We start from the raw sequence: 23,106 nt of genomic DNA, 5'->3' as shown, positions 1-23,106 counted from the left end.
AAAACACCCAACAGCCATCTGAGAAAGATGGAAACGGAGAAAGAGGCCGATCTACTCACTCGCATGGGGTCGATGCCGTTCACCTGCCGCAGCTGACTGATGGTCCACTGTGTTCTCCTAACAAAAGACGATGAGCCCTCAAACTGCTTCACTTTTGTGAGGAAAACTTGTGCTGGTTTCTTATTGGTAACTGAAACGAAAATGAACACACACTACTGGTCAATAGTTTGGAATAATTACGATTTTTAATTGAATTTTCAGCATCATTACTCCAGTCTCCAGTGTCACATGATCCTTCAGAAATCATTCTAATATGATGATTTGATGCTCAAGAAACATTTCTTATTATTATCAATGTTGAAAACCAATGATACCCCAAAGTTTTGAATGTTGATAGATAATAATAATAATAATAATAATAAATATTGTAATTCAGAAAGGATGCATTAAATTAATGGAAACTGACAGTAAATATATTTATGTTACAAAAGATTGCTATGTCAAATAAATGCTGTTCATTTGAAATTTATATTCATTAAAGTATTCTGAAAATATGAAGCGCAGAAAATATTATGCAGAAAAATAAACACTGATAATAAGAACCATTATCAACAATTGAGCATCAATAATAATTAATAATAACTGAGCAGCAAATGAGCATAATAGAATAATCCTGAAGGATCATATGACACAAGACTGGAGTAATGATGCTGAACATTCAGCTTTGATCACACAAGCAGAAGAGACTTTCAAAAACCAAAACCAAAATCTTTTAACACAAACTTTTAATCGGAAGCATACACACAGTACATTCAGATTTTTCGACATAATACAGAAACAAACAATACAAAGAGATCTTAATGACATATAATACGGAGAAACACAATTTGTGGAAAATTAGCTGGCTCTCTAGCGCTCTTTTCCATATCAAAGAGCAGTGTTTACAGATCCCACCACACCCGGTTCTGCTGGAGCGAGAACATCCGGCCCAAGGCGTACTGTTTGAGGAATTTCTGATCCTCAACTGTTTGTTCAGGCCTCTGTGTACAACACTCCCTTTTCCTCCCTCTCATTCCCTCCATCTGTGCGAGGCTACTCATGTCAGGGTCATCTCTGATCCATCGGCCCAGCTATCAACTCCAACATCTGTGCAGTCCTAGGAGACTCCAGACTCTTCTTCATGAAACTGAAAACTGCACAGTAGCTCAGGGGTGTGTGTCTGTAGGAATATTCCTCAGCCATCTCATCACTCAGTATCTTGACAAATCTATTGTGCAATAATGTTTAGTAACCTAACATTTCAAAAAGAGCCATGCACATCATCAACTTAAAGAGTAAATCTACACAAACTCTATACCTTGCAATGTTACTTATTGTAAGTAACGTTACAGGTAAAGGGGACTATCAAAATAAAAAGTGTTACCAATATATATATCAAAATTATTCAACCCCCATTGCAAATCGGGGTTATTGGCAACATTTACAGACGTTCAGCTGTTTGCAATGAACAAATCAAACAAAAGTAATTGAAATAGCTCAACACAACAAGAGTTTCCACAAATTCAACTGAAAATGCAACATTTAATGACTTCTGCAGTCTCAAAATGATTCAACCCCCTGAATAGAATTCCTCACAAATCTGCAAAACAGGTGTTGTCTCAAGCACACCTGATGTAACTAATCAAGGGCTTCATTAGTTGAACCAGGTGTGCTTGAGCTAGAACACATGAAATATCTGAAATGGTTAGGTTTGTTGAGTGTCACGTTTGACTGCATGTTAGAAATATGGCCAAGTCAAAAGAATGGTCCAAAAAGTTAAGAGAAGATATCATCGCCCTTCACAAACAAGGAACAGGATACAAAAAGATAGTGAAGGCACTGTTCCTAAAGACACCGTTGGAAGCATAGTTTGCATGTTCAAAGTTAAAGGAACTTTAACACTATCGGGACGGGGCAGAAAAGGGAAGATATCAACGGCTGCAAGCAGATTTCTGAGAAGGCAGGTTCAGATAAAACCCTCGAGTGACTGCAAAAGATCTGCAGCAAGACTTGGTGGCAACAGGCACTGAGGTTTCAGCTGCACAGTAAGGCGTGCACTAAACGCATGCGACTTCCATGCCAGAACTACAAGACTACACCACTACTGACCCAAAAGCACAATAAAATTCAGCTCCAATTTGCTCAAAATCATATAAATACGCCACAGAAGTTTTGGGATTCTGTTCTGTGGAGTGATGAAATAAAAAACTGGAACTTTTCGGCCCTATGGATCAGCGGTATGTCTGGAGGAAGAAGAATGAAGCACATGCTGAAAAGAACACTGTCTAAAGTTCAGCATGGTGGATCGGTGATGCTCTGCGGCTGCAGATATTTATATCCTCTGGCACTGGAAACCTCCAGCGTGTGGAAGGCAAGATGGATTCATTGAAGTGTCACGAAATCCTAGGAGAAAACATCATGCCATCAGTGAGAAAGCTGAAGCTTGGACCTTCCAACAGGACAATGATCCCAAGCATACCTCAAATTCCAGCAAGGCTTGATTTCAGAAGTCGTCCTGAAAGAGTCTACAGTGACCATCACAGTCCCCTGACTTGAACCCCATAGAAAATCTCTGGTGGGATTTGAAGAAGGCGGTTGCATTACACAAACCCTAGAATATTACTGAACTGGAGGCCATTGCTCATGAGGAACGGAATCAGATACATACATCACACATATACATAAATATATTACTGTATATGTACAGTGTGTGCAGAATTATTAGGCACGTTGATTTTCTGATCATATTTTATTTCCAGGAACATTTTGCCAATTCCAAACCATATTAAACTTAATAACTACTATTAATTTTCTATTTAATCATGTATAAGTGATATATAATTGTTCATGAAGGCTGGAAATGAAAAATGTCTTATTTTCAGGTGTGCAGAATTATTAGGCAAGTTTTCTTTTACAGATAAAATAAGCCAAAAATGAGATTTAACAAAGACTGAAAAGTCAAAAATTATTAAATCCCCATGAGAAGAATGCAAAACTAATGCAATACTAGAGATTACAGTTAAGGCATGACCATTGGACAGTGAAATGCTCATTGGGTCAGCAGGGTCAGACAAAAACAGGTGGAGAAGAAAAAACACATGTTAACTTTAAAAGATTGAAGAATTAAGGTGAAGAATTAAGTGTGAAACCATCAGGAACCCTTTAGTCTTCAGCGCCACCATTTTCCAGAACTGCAACCTACCTGGAGTCTCCAGAAGAGCAAGGTGTCAGGGTCTCAGAGACTTGGGTTAGGCAAAGAATCCTAAAAAATGACCCCCTCTTAATAAGAATCACAAGCTGAAGAGTAGTAAAATACATGAAGACTGTTTTTTTATAGGCTTTATAGACAGACAGATTGAGAGTGACTCTTGAAGGACCAGCACCACATCCTCTTCTACCACTGTTTGAAGAATTCATCTTCCAGAATACATTTTAATACGTTTTGGGAGTTAATTTTTAGTCCATCTCTGCAAAACGGACTTCAGGGTAGGAGATGGACTAAAAATAAACTCACAAAACGTATTAAAACGTATTCTGGAAGATGAATTCTTCAAACAGTGGTAGAAGAGGATGTGGTGCAAACTCCAAGTTTGTCCGCGAGCTGCCATGCTTAAGGTGCAAACTGTCAACAAACATTTCTCCTCACAGCGCAGCTGACTACGGCAACTGGTTTAGTCCACCTCTTTGAGGAGGTCTCGGTACGCTTGTTTGGTCCGCTTTTTGTGCGCATCCGAGTGCGATTGCCGCATTCACACCTGCCCAAACGAACCGCACCAATGGGGAAAACGAACTCTAGTGCGATTGAACCGGACTAAATGAGACAGGTGTGAAAGCACCCTAAGCCTTGCCAATTGAAATATTCAAGCACAAGACGTGAAAGGGAAATAAATTTGTTACACGCTGTGTTTTTCTGTGCACAAACATCTGAAGCGTGTGCCCAGAAATCCGCGTCTCAGACAGCGCATGAAATTGAACTCTTTCACGTCTTCTTGCGCTTGAAATGCCTGTATTGTCGAGTTAACTATATCCTCGTTAACAGTCAGTTATGTCTTATGTGAACAAACAATTCAGAAAGAAAATGCATGTGTATCAGTATATTGGATCTGTGCATTAGCTCTTAAAGGGACAGCAGCCTAATACAGGTGAAACTCGAAAAAATTTAATATTGTGCAAAAGTTTGTGTATTTCAGTAATTCAAATTAAAAGGTGAAACTAATATATTTTGTATATATAACTATATACATATGCATGATTATACTTTTCAGAGGGCCGACATTTATGTATTTAAAATCCTTTTTTTTAATTGATTTCATGTAATATTCTAATTTTCTGAGATTTTGAATTTGGGGTTTTCATAAGCTGTAAGCCATAATCATCAAAATTATAACTTTTGCACAATATTAAAATTTTTCGAGTTTCATCTGTATATACAGTACCTGCTACCATCTGTATCCTTACTGTTAATCAAACCACAAAAGACAAAGAAAAATCACTTATTGATCTTGACTGAAAATCTTTTGAAACTTTAATAACGATTAACCTATATTTTATTTATAAAAAAATAGTGTTATTTATTTTACATTTGATTTAAATTTCTGAACTTTGCTCGGTTCTATTTATTTGTGCTATTGCTAATTTGTTCTTATTGTATTATTGAATGTTTACTTGTCTTTAATAATGTTTAAATTCATATTAGTTAGTCTAGTTTATTAGCTGGTTGTTCTTTAGGCTGCTGATTTTTGTTCATGGTATTCAGCTGCAACAGAATGCTTCGCAAAATGACAAAATAAATATGTTTGATATCTAAATGTTTGACTTTTTTCTGGGAACTGGGAATCGATGAGAATCTGAATTGGAATCAGAATTACTAAAGTTCAAGCGATACCTAACCTTAATGACGTGGCATGGAAATAATAGCGGGACTACAAACGAGGCGTTTCAGGCAAGGGTTTTCTGTTGGAGTAATTCACTCCCTTTGGCTTTGTAACAGATTGATTACATGCACAAACAGCTTTATTACACATTAAAGGAAAGGTAAAAAAAAAAAAAAAACATGACAGGAGCCATTGAAGTAAGTGAAATTTGTACTTTCCAATTGCTTTAGTATCTCTTAGTAAATAGATCTTTAATTTGTGATTCATTCCATTCTTAGTGTCAACAGGCCTTTAAAAAGCAAAACATTTTACTGGAGCTCAGCAGTAGATGATTTCCAGAAGGCTACTATTAAATGCTTTCAGTGCGGTTTCCCCTCAACAACCTCAAAATGTTTTTCAAAATCTTCAGGACTCCTTTGATACCTAGAGCCATGTGACCGTCCATGCTGAGCACTGTAAAGTGAAACAGACTGACTCCTGGAACACAGTGTTGCTGTGTGTCTGTGGGCTGGAATGCAGAAGCGTGAAGTTCTGGGTGTGTTTGAGACTCTCTCTGAATGGAAGCACAAAGGCCAAGCTGGAGATCCTGGTGACGGGTCTTACTTTCTGCTCTGGGCGCTAGATTTATTATGACTGGCTAACCACATTTATGCTTAACACACCACATAAACTTAGCTCACTTTAACAGAATATTTGCACAGTATCTGGAGATTAAATGGTCATTATCCTCAAAGAAAATGTTTACAATCATGCACATTATAAATCATATTAGGGGCGGAGGTAAAGTGAATGTGGCTTTGGGGTGTCGATGTAATAAATTAAAATAAACAGATCTAATCCACACAAAAAACAACTGGTGAAATGGAATTTAAACCAAGCAAACACACAACTTAAAGCTGAATACACACTGTGGGGAGTTTTTCCAGTTTTGGGTCACTTAGTGTGACAAGTGTGGCCATTACTATAGCAACAAAAAGGAGGAGCCTTTGCAGGATTCAGTGAAGCCAAGATAAAAACTGTAAAACAGTCCCAAACAAACAGTGACAGAAATTAACTGCCTGCCCATGTTTTCTCTTCTCCCAGAAGCCGTTTCACTCAGATATACGTCTCAGCAGGGAAGAAAAGACTATTGCAATTTCCGTTTAAGCTGAGACACGGCAGGCAAAAACATCGATTTTTCATGCAGTGGTCAGTTTTGAGATTTTGGGCTAGTTTACTCCTTCAATGTGTTCTTTCAAGCTGCTATAAAGAAAACGTTGAAAATATACATTAAGATGTTTATTTTATTACATTTTGTTTACTTGCGGCAGTAAGTTTCTCCCGAATTTACCAAGAAGTTAGCATTCCAACGCGACACGCCGAGATCCGTCTGTTCACTGAAGTCTGTCGTGACCGGTATCGTTGTAAAGCTCTGAGTCTCCTGCACAATGCTATGTAACCCAAATATGGGCATTTCCTTTCTATCAGTAACCAATCGTGAATGTCCAAAGGGGGATTTAAAGCTAACGATGAAATCTCATTTAGAGCTGTTTAAATCTTTAAATGCCGTTTTCTAAAAATTAGTTTTTTGTCATTCTCCGGTACAAACATCTCAGCCTATGAAGCACCTATGTACACCAAACTCTCCAGTTATACACTTAGCAGTATTCTGAGGGATTTATTAATAAATCATTCCTGGCCTGATTTATGTGACATTTTAATCAAAAAAAATATGGCGAAAATCGATTTTTTAAGGCTATGGACAGTATATTTTGATTTCCTAGGTAATGAAAGCATATATCCTGAAATGTTGTGCGTAAACAAAATGAAAAAATAATTTTGCACCTGGCTTTATCATATGTTCAGATCTATCTACCGAAAATATACGCAAAATCGTGCATATTTAATGAGATAATGCCTAATTTGCATAATTAAAGAAACAAATTTCTAAAACTTGTAATACATTTTTTTATATACTTGTGTAAGTTTACTGAGGAAGTTTCATGGTGATATCTATTTTAAAGTTTTACCCTATTCACCTGTAGTGTCTCGCCTTAAATGAGACATGCCTATTGAAGCTAGTTGAATTGAAGGAGAGGGCTAAAATCGGGGTAGAAAATGGCTTATTATTTCTAAATTAAGACAGTTGTGATATCAAATAGGCTATCTTACGAACATAAGTGCACCTTGAGAAACATTATAAAATTTAAAAAATGTTGTTCATGACCCATTTAAGTGAGCATGCTTGTCTCACTGCACCATTGAGGATGTTCAGAGATGTGTTCATGGCTCTTCAGAAAATGCCAAGAAGAAGGATATATGTACAGAGCAGAGCTCAGCAAGAGTTCAGGACTCACTCTGATGAATAGGAACTCCTAATAGTCGCTCCGCAGACTCCAGATGATCACAGACCAGCCAAATAGATCAGCACAAATGAGTCTGTGGAACCGCTCCAACCAAACCATTAACCCAGCAAGACCTCAGGCTGAGACTGATAAACAACTTCCTGGAGGACAAACATATTTATCTGTGGGCATTTAAACAACTGAGCTATTTTACTGTTACTGAAAACTATAAAGAACATTTTAAAGTAGATCCTAAATTACTACTCTCTTTGTCTCAAAAGTTCAGGCTTAAAGAAAAACTAGAAAAATAAGTTAAAGTGTGTTTGTATCAGGCCTGGTTGTAAGGGGCAACGAATGACCCTCAAACACAAGCAAGAACACCCTCAGTTGATACTGTAGTAATATATTGGCGAAACAGACACTTTGCAAAAGCTCCAGTGCATATCTGTGTTTGCGCTCTGGAGAACGTCAAAATGTATCCTTTTACAACGTGTTTTTGAAGCGGTGAGCAATGTAGCCAATCACAGACATACTTGTTGATCTCTTGAGCACAATGGGTTTAACGGGGTCATGAACTGGATTTTTTATTATTAAAAAATCAGAGGGCAAAAAAAAATATTTTATAATGTTTCCTGAGGTGCAACTTATAATGTTGAAATGATTTTTACATAAAAAAATTCACAATTTAGAAATAAATGGCTATATTATAGAATAATTTTCTATCCTGATTTTAGCCCTCTAATTTGAACACTGTTCGAAGAGCGAACATCTTTGCATATGAAATAAATACTGCATATGGAATAGAGGTCTGCATTCCCGCGGCTGTCCCGCGGCATCCGCGGGACCCGACCAGATATTTTGCGCCGCGGGATTAAATTTCCGACAAAAAACGGTAGCGGTCGGTAACTCTGGTGTAATTTGAACGGGAGCGGTCGATCATTCAATATCACGTGCCCGAGGCCGACGTTCTTTCAGAACAGCATATCTTCGCTTTACCTAATCTTAATCTTATCGACCACCCGGTATAGGCTACAGTCTGCCCTGTACTCAGGACCGTTATGCACGCGCTGCACGCACGGACCAGTAACGGTTCTTTCTGTCATGCATTGATTGTATTTGCTTAACAGCAAAATGTTACGAATTTTGATAATACGAATAAAAATAATAGCCTACACTTCTTTTTTTTTTTTCGCTGCGATATTTTTTCCCCTACTGTCTGCAGCAAAATGTTAAATTTTGTATATTGACAAGGCGAATAAAATAATAATAAAAAAATGTTTGTGCAGACTACATTTTTATTTTCTCTGTGAAAATGTACATGTGAAATTCTGGGAGATCTATATTAAAGCGGGATGGTCGGGTCGGGAAGAAAATTATTCTAAGCAGACAGCGGGTGAACAAATAGTGTATATATAGCGGGAACGGGTGGGTGCGGGATATAACCCCAGCGGGAGCGGGCGGGAGCGGGACTTAAAAAACAGTCCCGCGCAGACCTCTAATATGGAACCCTCTTGAATACTACGTTTTGACTATTATAGCTGTCAAGATTAACGAATCGTGAAAAGTGTTGATTATAGCATTATATTTAGATCTAATCACATGAGAGGTTGCAGAGATGAGCATTGAGTAGATGACAGACAGACTGTTGATCACGTGAATGCAGTGATCTCATCATTGCGACGCGATTTCTGCACTCTCACAAATGCTTTCACCATAAATAATGCAAATATGATGTGATTACAGCAAGAGAGTCATTGATTACATAAAGGGAGTTTTGGCAAGTGTCCAGATAAACTTGCGCTGTGTAATTGACAGCTTCAGCGATTGTAAAGGGAGCATTCTTTGATCGCTTTCTGTATATAATTTAATCTGATTATTTTCATTGATCGTTTAGTCACTGTATCAAAATTGTTCAACACTGTTTGCATCAGTAAATCAAGCCAAAGAAAATCTGTCTGAACTTGAATAATTACACATCAGAAATCACTGATCACAGATCAGGCATTAGAATGAACACTGTTACTTTACATGTTTGTGGCGTTGCTGATGGATCCATATCATAAAAGTCTGTTTGCAAAGCCTGTGCCGAGATTGCGACTGAATTATCAATGAATCCACAGTGAAATGTACCGAACACAAACATATAATGCACTGCTGAGACTTTCCCATAGTTGAAGAAAACAAACACTTTCCTAGCATTAGGATCCTTTGAAAGGTAATGTTATTGATCCTGTGTCGATCTATACTCGTTCTCATGTCACTATTCACTAACGCACCAGTGGGCGGAGCCAAAGACATGGTGATGTAGATGTTGATCTTCTGCAAAGGCGGTCTTTCGTCGCAATATTACGTCATAATTCCACACTTTTTAGGTCCCTTTTCTGGCCTTGGTTTCAATAAAAGCTGTTTATGGAATAACAAGGAAGTTTTGAGTTTTGAAACTTACAGGCTATTTTTATAGTATAACTACCTCTTAACTGTCAAAAGATCAAGTAAAATTTCAATTCTCAGTTCATGGCCCCTTTAATTCAGTCAGAATTCACTCACTGCTCAACACGGCAGAGTTTTTATTCAGTGCCGAGTTATGCAGGCTCGCGAAACCTCATTAGCAAACAAAGTGTAGACATGATGTCAGATATTTATTGTGCATTGTTGGCAGCTTCATTGATCATAACGGAACTTTATGAGATTGCGATGAACTTTTCTTAAATGTGATCAAATGTATTTCATAGGGCCCTAAACATGTCATTTTTGTTCAACATTTAATAAATTGTTGTTAAATTGTATAAGTTTCATGAGTTCAATTCATTAGAGCAAATAAACAACAACTACATTTAAACCGGTATCAGGAATGGCCCATTTGCTCCTCAGCTTGCACACAGTTTCTCTCAAAGCATCAGTGCTAGGGGTGTGCCGGTTTCAGAATTGGTGATGACGGTTATGACGTGAGTCAAATGTGACGGTTCGTAACATAACCGTCGGCCGGGGGGGGGGGGGATGGGTGGTGTTGTTGCGACGTTCGTCTGTATAGGACAACTTAGTTTGAATAAAGGAGCAGACACTTGATCGCCTAAATTAAAAAATAATAATAATCAATGTTATCGATAAAGATACGCGGATGGGGTTTTATTTCATCCGCAACCGCACTCATCATCCGCACCGTTTTTTTTTTTTTACCAAATTTCAAAGCCGCACCCGCCCGTGTGATTGTTTTGCGGTCTATGGACGATGCAATGCTCTGCTGATGCGAGCCGCGAGAAAGCCCTTGTCTGTTCTAGAAAGGATGCAGCAAAGATATTTAATGCTTAATGTATGAGGCATAGGCCTACGCTGAGTTTCATTCATTTACGATGAGATGCGCTCTAGTTCACAATGCAATGCAAGTGAACGCGCCGCACCAGCGCCGGTTATTATATTGTCTGCTATATCTGCTTTTTATTTATTAAATACATGCAATTGGTTGATGAAACATTTATTAAAATTAAGATACAATTTGTACAAAACGAAATTCACTTTAAAGAAAGGTTTTCTACAAAGAAAAACTTAATGAAATGGTAAAAATCATGTCTGAAGATTTACAAAACAAAACTTGCGTTGGTAGGCTACTTGGCAAAGAATCAAATACAGTTGGAAACGACATAGACCATTAATGACACAGACTGTTAACAATTGTTTTTAATTAGTATTTAAACATTCTCTATGATAAAAAATGTTTGTAAAAAATATTTTAATAACACGGTTTTGGCGGTTATAGAGTTCTAATGACGGTGTTCAACTATAACCGTCGGTCTCACGGTTATACTAACCGTCACACCCCTAATCACTGCACATTATAAAGTTTCATTAGGCCACAGCCACACTGAAAATTATTTGGTATAGGTCATCTATGATTTACTGAATGGCCTTTAAACATGTTTTTTTATTTACAGAGCTGCTAACTCTCACGCATTCACCGTGAGACTCACACGAGTGACACTTTTCACATGCTCTCACGCCACACATTCATTTTATCACGCACAGAAAAAAAATCACGAAGCAAAGAGGACACGGACACCGACAGACTAGACAGAGCAGGTTGCTTATAATAGAAATTTTTTTTCAGCTCTCAGATTCGGTCAATTTTTGGCGTTCATACCGTTTTGGCGCTTGTAAATGTGACGTGACAGATCCCTAGAGGCACGTGAACCGATCATCTCTAGCTAGTAAATAAACACGAATGAACAATGTTGAAAGATACAGTACAACTTACCGAAATGTATATTCCTCATACATAATATCGATCAATCAGTGTTTTTCAACCACGGAAAGGGGTCAATAAAACAGCTGGAGAACAATTATGTCACAACATTTACCTCAGGAAAGCCATTTATTGACCATAATATAGGCTATAGCACATAAGTTGGCTAGAAAAAAAGAGCTATATTTAGCTAAATATGTGTACTATATTACATATTTATTATATTTTACTTATATCATTAAATAAAGTTATTATAATAAAAAACATTCTATTTAATTTGAGTTATTTTTAACCTTAAATAAAACTGCCAGCTGATAGGGCTCTCTGTATTTATCCAAATGAGTCAATATTAAATCAAATCACAAGAATTGAAATCGTGAAATTTGTGTCAAGCAATAAAAAAAAAAACATAGCTTACCAGAAATTGTACCATATAAACATTGTAACATGTTGTCACTAAACCTAATAAAATTCAGTTTAGTTACTAAAATGTTTTGACAATCACAATACACTTATTGTGATGCTTTTTTTTTTTTAACACAATTATTTGGTATAGGTCATCTATGATTTACTGAATGGCCTTTGAACATGTTTTTTATTAATGTTTAAAGTTTTAAAAAGAACGTAACACAGACTTTCAATCACGGCATGAAGGGTCATCGGCACACAGAACAGAGCCAGTGTGCGGTTCCCTCAGACAGGAAGGTGAACTCGAGTTTAGTTCCTCTGCTCGTCTCTGAGGACGGGCTTAATCAAAGTCAGAAACACAAGAGTCTGTTCAGGTAAGCAGCGCAAAACAGCTTAGCGCGAAGCTTTTGCAACAATGAAATCTTGGACCAAGGACAAATTCAAGAGGATGAGAAAGAAAAGAGATGAAAAGACAACAGTGGATTATTCTGACATCACCATTCCTGTGTCCTCCTTCCTGTCCAGAGAAACAAAAGCCTTTCATCGCCTCACACGACACTGATGAGCAGATGCTCATTCATCACACGCCCTACCAGAGCCCATCAACAACTATTACAAACATAAAGATACTGCCAATTTCATGAAATAAATCTTGCAAAGTTATCAAAGGGAAAAGCATGAGCATAATTCAAGCGCCAAGGTACAAAGTCATGTTTCTGTTGCATGTTTTTATCGTTTCAGCTTCTCATAAATCACATGTTTGATGGATTTCATATCTTATGATGGTATGTGCAGTTCTTTGATTAGAAGGTGGCACACTTTTAATAAACACTTTTGAGAAAATATTGCTGGAAGGTTCATGGCAATAACTGTATATATACAGTGCTTTGTTTTTTAAAGTTACTCTGAAATAGTTGGCACTTATTACATCTGGATGAAGGAAAGTTCAAGAAATAGTTCTGCTCATTTCTTCAGTGTTATCTGCACAACAATTTAAACTTTTTAGAGAATGAGTCTGACTTAATGCCAACAGTCAAACGTCTCGATAACGAGAATGAAATATAGATAGAGGCAGGTCTGGGTCTCTGAATTATTTTATTAATAGTAGATAAATCTAGTCTTGCCTTGATCAGTTTGGCCCTGATTTGGCACAAGTATCTAAACAAATGCTGGAGTTCTGAATCACTACATTCCTGACATTCACAAAAACTTGATGGAAGAAAATTTATTAAAAAGTATTAGTTCTGTTATTTCTAATAATTTGACTGGTGATCTTGTAGCAAATCAACTTTACCTGAGAGTAAAAACTGCAACATTGCATATAGCCTAACATGTATTCTAAGTTAAAATTAAATGTAAAAAATGTAGTTACACTTTATTTTAAGATGATGGTTACATGTTACATGTACTTACTTTCTACAAACATGTAGTAAATATTACATATTTCAGTACTTATTTGTGTATTTACACTGTGGTACCTTAAAATAATGTGTAACCAATGTTTATAACATATCTATTTTTTTGTCTTTCATGTCTGTGCGTGTTCAGAAATGTGGCATGATAATAATAACACCATGCCCTGCATTATAATCATTCCCTTAAAGCCACCGGGAGCAACAGCTCCTCTCAGACCTCTGCATTATCACTCAGTTTACAGCCAATGATCTCAATTTTTCTTTTTATATAGTTTTCTAATCCTTCCTGAAAATCCCCAAAGAATGTTCCCAGTTTTTAAAGTGTGTTTTTGCACCATTTTTGGTATGTTGCAACCAAGTATGTAGGCATCAGTGTTATTGTAGTATCAAGATACTATTAGCCTATAGTTTTATTAATATTTTGAATTAGGTTTAATCTCAATTTTCATTTTAGTAAAAGTTTCAATAATTTTATTGTGCATTGTTGTCATTTTTATTAGTTTGTGTTTTTAAAAACATGTCTATACTGTTTTTTTTTGTTTTTTTTAAAGTAATTATTATTTAAATTTTAGGAATTTTAGTACATCAATGAAAATGCTAAATGTTGCCTTGGCAAAAATGAGTTTAAGTTGTTGTTACCACTTATCTTGAAGGCTTTATATATATATAATGCATTATAAAAGTAATTAATTTGAATGCATTAATTATTCCTTGTAATTCACATTATAATGCAAACATGATATCATGAATAATTGTAACAACAGTTATAATACACATTTGACATTTATCAGGACTTATCTACATTGTTACACCTTTAGAAAGTATAATGCATTAAAACACATGACAAACAACCAATTTCAGATGTAATAAATATTTAATAAATATTAAATATTTCTGCAAATATACTGTATAATGCTTTACAACGTACATCATGAATGCCTTTATAATGCATTATACAGTAAATAAAGCCTAAGTAGAGCGTTAACATTTTTTCATATTTTATTTCAGTTAATGTTTATTTCAAGTAATGAATTTTTTTATGGGTTTTAGTTAGATAATAATGCTGCCAATGAGGCAATGCAGAATAACAGTTTATGAGTCTTTGCTGCTGTGTTAAACCTGTGTCATGTCTACATAGGTTCACAATGACCAAATAATGATTTGAAATTATTTAAATTTCTACTGAAATATTTGCATCTAAAGCCGATTATTCAAGCCACACATCTTTGGATGCAAAATGAATTTAAATGAACTCAGTCAAGCATTTCCTTGCGAAGAAAAATATCATATCATCATATCAGCAAAACAAAGCAAAAACACTGGCTTCTATTATCACTCTTAACTGTGCGTGAACGGGAGTGATATAGTTGTGCTCTAACAATGCCAGTTTTGACTCCACTATTCACATAAAGGACAGATGCATGCTGGAGTCCTATTACTTCACCAAAAGAGATCAATTCAAATCTTTTTTTGACAAATCGACATGACACTGACTTCACCCAAACAGCTCAAGTCACTGCTTAAGCGCAGACGCTCTCAGAGAGAAACGTCTGTCTGAATCTCATCTAACCTTTAGACGTGTTCGGAGTGAACAGCAGGGCGCCAACGCAACGCAACACACACACCATCCTGCTGCTCCGGACACTGGCACGCATAACAGCATTTCAGAAACTGATAAGACTTAAATGCCTTGCATTCTGCGTTGGGTCAGTCTGACCATATAAGACAGTGTCTTTCCATCTACATCGGTGCATCCCTACTAAACAACACTGTTTAGTGTAGATTAATGCAAAGCCTGAGGTCATAATGTGGATTTGAGTTCATTTTCAATAATTCACTTCATGGCCGGGAATCAATTATTCCGTTTATATAATCTTTTCCCCCCAAATAAAGCACAATCCTAAAGCAGTCACACAAGCATCTGTCTGAGTGAATTGAGCCATTGATAAGCAGACTAATGCATTTATTCAAGAGAGATTGATAGATTGCTTAAGCGTGTGTGAAATACAATTGTGAGTCTCTCAACAGTTTGAAAAGCAAAGCTGTAAGTTTAACTGCCTCAAAAACAGCGACATTACCACCTCGATACTGAGAAATGCCGTGTAGTTTTGCAGATTCAAAACTATTTTATTGATAAAGTCACAGGGTAGCGTTGACCAGTTTCTGTGTGCATGTCCTTCTGTGTGTGTGTGTGTGTGTGTGTGTGTGTGTGTGTGTGTGTGTGTGTGTGTGTGAGAGAGTGAGTGTGTGTGCGTTTGTATGGGAGAGAGAATGGGAGAAAGAGTGTGTGTCCATAGATAACGAAATGTAATGTTGTGGGAAAACATGGAAACAGTTTGTCATTTTTATCCCATTGTTTGTTATAATTATTTGGTTAATTTGCTGTTGTATGCAGTAAGGCCTTTTGAAGTAAATCATTTAGCAAAGTGATTATGTAACTAATGCAGTTAAGACCATCCTGGAACTCATTCATTGCACTCGCAGTCGTGCAATATGGCTCTATTTTAGCATGGCTGTGATATAGAGACATATCGCACGGCTACAAGTGTCATATTGCTTTTATACAGTTAGACGGCACAAGTGTGTAAATAAATAAGAAACAACAACAGAGTGTCTCTTTTGTGCAGAACTATTTCCTTACTAATTCAATCCTCACATTACAACTAGAAATGAAGGAACGCAGAGTCGCTTCATTGAAGCTTATTGTATTACGTAGAGTATTATGAGAGAGATCGACTAAGTGATTGTATTACCTTCATCTGATAAAGCATTCATTCTTCAGGTCAATCTTATATTCAGAATAAAAAAATATGTCTGAATGTCCACTGAGGAAAGCGATATCTTTGTCTTAGTATCCTTTTAACAGTTAATATTTACATTTGTCCGTTGCGTCTTATAAGGTGTTGTTTAAGGTAACAATAATGTCCTTGTTTACAAGCTTGTTTCAGTCCCTTTCAATATAAAAGTCTCTGCTACTGCTACTGTCAAAAGTACAAAAGCAGAGTTCAAATTGATTGACTCGATTTAGTGAAACTTCCTGAAAAACAAGAGTAAAAGAGCCGGTCTTTGCCCATTAGCAGTGAGGTGTGGAGTGAGACTGGAGCATATGTCAGTGTCATGGTCCTGGTGGGCAGAGGTCTAAACTACAGGCCTCTGTGGTGTCAGTGTGTGTGTGTGTGTGTGTGTTAGTCCAGCAGCTTCTTGTGCACACTTTCATTAAAACAATTAACACAGACGTCAGTCATAAAGCAGCCTCTGCTATGTGAAATATGCAGCTCATTCTTGTTGCCTCACAGTTGTGTAGTACAGTAGCATTAGGTTTCAAAAAATAATTACCTTTTAATTTCTGCAGATTAAGAGAGAGATGCCAGCCATATCTGATTGACTGATTGATTGATTGATTGAAAAACAGTCAAAATGTAGTTTATCAAGTTAAGACAAGATATTTGTATTTCTATAGAGCTTTAAAATAAAATTAATAATAATAAAAAAAACAAAAAAAAACAAAGCAGCTTCACATTAATAATCAGGAAAATAAGTGCAATAACTACAAAATGTATCAATTACTTCAATTTCAGCAATATACAGTCCCTCCAGGATTTCGCGATTTTTTTGTGTGATTTTTGCGATCAAAATGACTGATTTTGTGGTGGTAATTTCCAGAAATTTGTGAAAAAATTTGCGATTTTTTTATTTTATAATTAGGACATCACATTTACCATAATAGTATTATGTCAGATGCACAATAGTCATACATGACACAAATCACAAACAAAATTCATAAAGCCTGTTTATTTTGGTCCAATCAAATTCTCATCAAATTAACTTTTAAAACAACCTATGGGCAATTTTTCTACCTGACCTATGTAAATATTAACAGCAGGTGTAGTAATTTATACTGTAGAACTGTGTGTAAATCCTGAGTTGAGGGGTCCTGAGCTGCAGAAGGCAACCAGTTACTTATAGTGCGGCGTTTTGCATGGCGTCCCCACTGTGTATAGCTACGCAATACGAAGTGACCGTTCGAAAGGGAACTACTCGGTTACTATCGTAACCTCAGTTCCCTGAGAGTAGGGAACGAGTATTGCGTAGCCGGCCGCACTATAGTAACCTGGCAAGTTGTCGCTTCAGTCGTTAAACCTGCTAAAACTGTGTTTTTCAGGGAATAATATAGGCTAAGGCCACGCCCCCTTGGCGAGGCGCCCGCGCCATTGTATGTGCAGTTGCCGCAGCCAATGAGTGAGCCAGACACTCGCTGTGCAGCCGCAAAATGCGTTTTACATTATAGGCTTCAGCAAATCGAGGAAAAGGAGTTTCCCCTTTCCCGCAACATCTCCACGGAAAAATGCATTGAAACTTTAATTAAACTAGAAATATTTCAATTGGGTGATTATAGTTTAATGTTTTGTGAGGTCTTTTTCATTTTTGTGATTATTTTGCGGTTAAATTAGGAATTATGCAGGATCGCAAAAAAAATGCAACATTTTGTTGCTTTCGCGTTGTATTCAGCGATCGCGGAAAACTGGAGGGACGGCTATAGGCTACAACTGAATCCCATAGTTTACAGCATTAGTTGTTTTCCTTGAGAAAATTTGCCATGTATTGTACCTGATATCCAAAATAATCAATATTGAATCGGAATCAAATCGAATTGCAAGCTTGTGGGATCGAATCGAATTGTGAAATTTGTGTCAATACCCAGCCCTACTAAACACGGATGCTTGAATGTGTGTGTGTGTGTGTGTGTGTGTGTGTGACGTGCTAGGACAGACCTCATTGGTTCTCACGCGTCACACACACATCTGAGCTTCTTCTTTTCCTTTTAATGGCAGTTGGCAAACCCACTTTAAGATGCATACCGCCACCTACTGCACAACACCCGCATGACAGCTGACGGAAAATCAATCAAAGTTTTAATAGTGTTGTTCCCCGGGAGCTTTGAGTGCTGAAAGTCACAGCGTGTTTTCAAAGTACAGTAAAGTCTTACAAGGTTTGAATTGCAGTAGGAATTATTAGACAGACACAGTCGGATAACAAACGCTGTACTGCGGCGGATCTTGAGTTTCAGGTGTTAAATAAGGAACGGTGAAGGTTTAGGAGAGTGCACTTCATCTAAGAGCTTTCTTTTAAACAGTTATTTTGACTTTATTCCACCAGACGCAGGAGTTAATCTCACTATGGTGTCATGAATAGTGCAGTGCCTATATATAAATTGCCATTAAACTCTCACATCAGCAAATAAATACCAAAAGTAATTTCATCGTTTCATCTGTTATGTAGTTTGGACTCTAAGAAATGTTTCTGTTTAGCATCAAGCTCTTGTAAATCCAGCCACACTGACAAAGTGCACATAGAGAAACTTTTCAGATGGAAAAACAAACCAAGGACAAAGCCGGGAAGAACAATACTAGGAAACATCAGAACAAAGACTGAAAAATGGAGCATGTGCAAAAGCAAGGGCTATAAGGCTGAAGGAAACAGCTTGCAAAGCTTTATTTCCAAGACATAAGTGTCATTTTGCAGACTTGGCTGATATATGGGATTAGTGAGGGTTTTATAAAATGCCAACGGGACAATTTTTGAAGGACTACCATAATTCACATGAACTCAACAACAAGAATTGAGTTTTCAGTTTCATGACACTAAAGCACATTAGATCACAACATTTTCTATGATTATCCTTCTAAAGAAGACAGTAATCTTAGGAATATACGTCCTCTTTTCATTGGGCTTGTAGTCCTGGTTTGTGAAGTGTGTGAAACATAGATCAGAGACGCTTTCATAGCAAAACAAAAAGTACATTCATACCAGACATGCCAACATTCCAGAATGGCTGGACAAAGACAGGTTTGTATTTGTTATCTTCCCTCCATCCCAAGCAAACATTTGGTGAGGACAATTCTTAAAATGAATACTAGAAATTATAAGAAATGGAGTTTTTAAAATAATTTTAAGCCATTAAATTTGAACTATGTTGTAACTTTTCAAAGTTGCAAATGATAACGTAAGATTACAAGAAATTATTCTAAATTCAAGAATTACGAGGCTATAACACTAAATACTAATTATATAGTAAATAAAAAACGTATTAATATTTTTTCAGGATGTCATTTAGGATGTAACACCATCAAACCATAATACATTAAAAAAAATTATAATAAATAAATGTCAGTGGTAGATGACAACAACTTTAAATAAAAAGCTTGGTTTCTAAAAAAAAAAAATAATAAATCGAAGAAATATGACTTAAACCGGCACAGAAACTGTGACATGCTGTAAATGTGGTGGAGAACCACAGACACTCAGCACTTCCTCTTTGGAGGCAGGACGATCGGATGATAAAAGCTGAAACTCATGTGATGGTGGAGGCTGATTTTGCACATTCAGTTTTTGTTTATGGCTTTAGTGAGGTCCAGGAAAACTATGGCATAACCATGATCACTCAGACGCAGCTGATCACATGGGCCTAATTTTTAACTTTATTTCTGGAAATTTAAATGTACTTTGTAAATGTAAAATTTGAATATTTGGAGTTGCCCTGAAGGGACTAGATGACTATGTAGACAATGTGACTGGTTCAACAACTCTAAAACAAATCTCCACTAGATTCCTCAAACTGCTTAAACAAGGAAGTCAAGGAAGCATTCATCTGTAATCACCGGATCGATCTTATGCGTCTGACAGAGAGACAATCACGAGCTCCACAGCTTGTGTTAATGTTTATTTCATTGTGTGTGACTTGAAATTCTCAGCTGTGAGAATGTGGACTGCTTTACATGCTCATTTTCATCTGCAATATTACAGAAGGATCATTTTAATAGGATTGGCCAGGAATGAGGGTTTGCATTATTTTGGATAAGTCAACTTGCAACAGTAACACAGCCAAACTGTTGTTGTTGTTATTAGTATTTGTATTAATAATTATTATTATTACAGTGCTCAGTTATTTATTACTAATTTATTAGTTACTTAAAGTGTCCCATTATACTTTTTCAGATATTACCTGTCATGTAGTGTGTAAGGCACATTTTTAAAACGCCATGAGCGTAACAAGGCGCTAAGCGTCCGCCGTCCAATCACAGTGGAGGAGAGGCGGGGCTAATACCACACCGACCAACCGCCACATTCTGCTTGTACAACGTCAACAGACGACAACAAGCATAATAACAGAACAAAATAATTGAAAACAAGAGCCAGAGAAAATACGTTACATTGTATCGACATTTTAATATAGAATCAACACAGAAACAAAATTTGTGTGAAATGAGATACTAGTAACGATTCTGAACTGCCTGAAACGAGTCGTCAGTGAATCCAGTCTCACTTCCTGTTATGTACCTATGTAGTTTGTAACTAATTTGCATAATGCCAGTCTATGGTCTTGATTGGCTGAACAACGTCGACTTTGCCCCGCCCTCAGACACCGTAGTTGCAGCTGAGACTGGAAGAGTTTGGAAATGCTGTGTGCAACGGGGTTTGAGATGTTTTCTCTTGTTTGGTGTGTGTGTCAGAAATGTCTGCCCAATCAGCAGCAACATGCATATAAACCATGCGGTATTAAAGAGACAGTTCGCACAATGGGTCAGAGTAAAGTCATTTATAAACGTGTCCGCCACAGCTCGGTATACGCAACAATTGAAGATATTAGAAGACATGTTTGTCGTAAGAGTTTTATAGTAAAAATATAGCATATCAACAGTGATCAGAAATAAACCTAATACTCACAATAAAAATAATACGGTCATATAGATCATAACACAGTCTCGGAGGTGAGAAGTGGATTATCCTTCACCTGAAATGTTTGTCTTTTCATCCTGTTATGCGAGGCAAATGTTGGATCTCAATAATAAGGAACCACAGTTTACACAAATCCCTTCACTCGATTGGGATGCTCTCTTTTATTCTGGACGGCAAGGGCAGTGACTGACACATCGGGCGTATTTTGCAGTATTAAACACGTATTTATACCGATTTCATCAGGCTCTGAAAATTCTTCACAAAGAACACAGAGAATGGCCTTCTCAGCTGCCGTAGTTGCAACTCTTGCGTCATCAGAACAGGGTGTTCAACGCACCACCGTTTCCGTTTAAAAAACGTTTTGCAACATTTTGTCGGGGCTGAACGCAGCCCAGACTGAGCCATCTGACCAATCAGAGCAGAGCAGACTCTAGGAAGACTTTGTTTCATATTAAATATTATCTGCTCGGTCCTGTCTGTCAGCGCGTTGTCAGTGTCCTCTATTTTTCACTGCTTGAGAACATGGGTTGAATCCGAAATCGCCCCCAAACCCTCATTCACTAAGTTAGGCCTATTCCCTACGTTAGTCCACTAATACTGTTCACTTGAAGGAGTGAATGAAAACGAGTGAGCGAATTCAAGCCCGAAAGAGAACTTGATACTTACGCGCGTCTTTTCTGTGGGTCGTGTGTGTTTGTGTGTGTAATTAATAAATTAATAAAAGCGTGATCATACAACGCTTGTCAAAACTGAAGAAAAAAAAACGGATACTGCGTAATTGCTTTAAACATTTTTTTTTTTTTTTTTTGCGGTGCCGCGGTGGGCAAGTGATGAAACCGGTGTTGCGACTGAACACCGTGTAACACCGGTAACACCGACTATCGTAGAAAGCCTAGTCCAGTGGAATATTCTTAAATTCACTGATAATCGGGTGACCAGATCGCAAAACAGAATACAAAGCCGGAAAAGCTTGAATTAATGGGCTCACGCACAACTCTCTCAATCGTCATGAATCCAAACGTTTCCATGACTGCGGTGTGATGTAACATTTAATTGCTAATCTAATATAGCATTCAGATACAAAAAAAATGTGTTTTGCTACTCAGCCACCGCTGTGGTGCGGTGGTCACGTTTACCGGCACAGCCCTACATACTGATAAAATCAATAAACCACTCCATTTAACCACAGTGAAATCACTCTATTATGAATACTGATATATTCCATATTTCCAAGAAGTCTCGTCTCCTTGCCTTTGACTAATAACAGTACTACATTTCAATAGAAGTCAGGAGTGTCCTCTGTTGTTCATTTTCTCCAGTGTTTTTGACTTACTCAACTTCCTTTGAATCAGAGTTCACAGAAACACACACACATTCTGCAGTGGAGTTTGGGATTCATTAGTCCGCAGTGACGGAGCAGCCGAGCCCTGAGGCGTACAGCAGCGCCACAGCATGTATTTCTTCCACCGTGATTCAGTTGGACCGATACTCCGTGTTGGCACCGGGACAGAGGAAACGCCTCCACTTGACTCACACTCATTGTAGTAATCTTTTTTGGAAAGCAGTTGTTTTCTTATGTTGATCATAGACAGTTCAGGATCACAGGTGTTCTCAATCACACAAGCGGATAGATTGCACATGGTATAAATCCTTCTGTAGTCTTGAAAAACAAACTCCTAACTATAGAAGTGAAGTCTGGTTCACTAAGCAGTTTATTCTAGACAAGAACCGCTCGCATAGAAAGATGTCTGACATTTAAAGAGGACATATCACGCTTTCTTCGGTGTGTGTAATGTGCAGAGTCCCTCCAGTGGGAGTTATTCTCTATATCAGTGTCAGTGTTTCTGAACTCCTGAAACGCCTCCATTGTGGTCTTGAGTTTCTTCCAGGAACAAACACGTCTCAATATTCCTCATTTAAATTATTAATGCGCAGAATAAAGGGGCGGGCATTTCCCAAACACACTCGAAGCGCTCGACCAATCACAACAAACTGATCCAGCCGACCAATCAGAGCACAGTGTGCTTTTCAGAAGGAGGGGCTTCATAGAGACAGGAACTAAACAGAGCGTT

At 37.4% G+C, this 23,106-nt stretch overlaps 1 protein-coding gene across 1 annotated transcript in view; it reads right to left on the bottom strand.

Annotated features, from left to right (window-relative positions):
- Positions 1–23,106, bottom strand: part of stxbp6 (syntaxin binding protein 6 (amisyn)) — a 54,998-nt gene that overhangs the window by 20,733 nt on the left and 11,159 nt on the right. Inside the window, exon 3 of the mRNA XM_079853220.1 lies at positions 60–190. Coding sequence (XP_079709346.1) covers positions 60–190 — 131 coding nt within the window. The remainder of the gene's footprint in view (positions 1–59; positions 191–23,106) is intronic.

Source organism: Squalius cephalus, assembly GCF_949319135.1.
Source record: "Squalius cephalus genome assembly, chromosome: 20".
NCBI classification, from domain to species: Eukaryota; Metazoa; Chordata; class Actinopteri; order Cypriniformes; family Leuciscidae; genus Squalius; species Squalius cephalus.
Note: the sequence above shows the minus strand (reverse complement) of the source record. Positions and strands in the feature narration are given on the sequence as shown.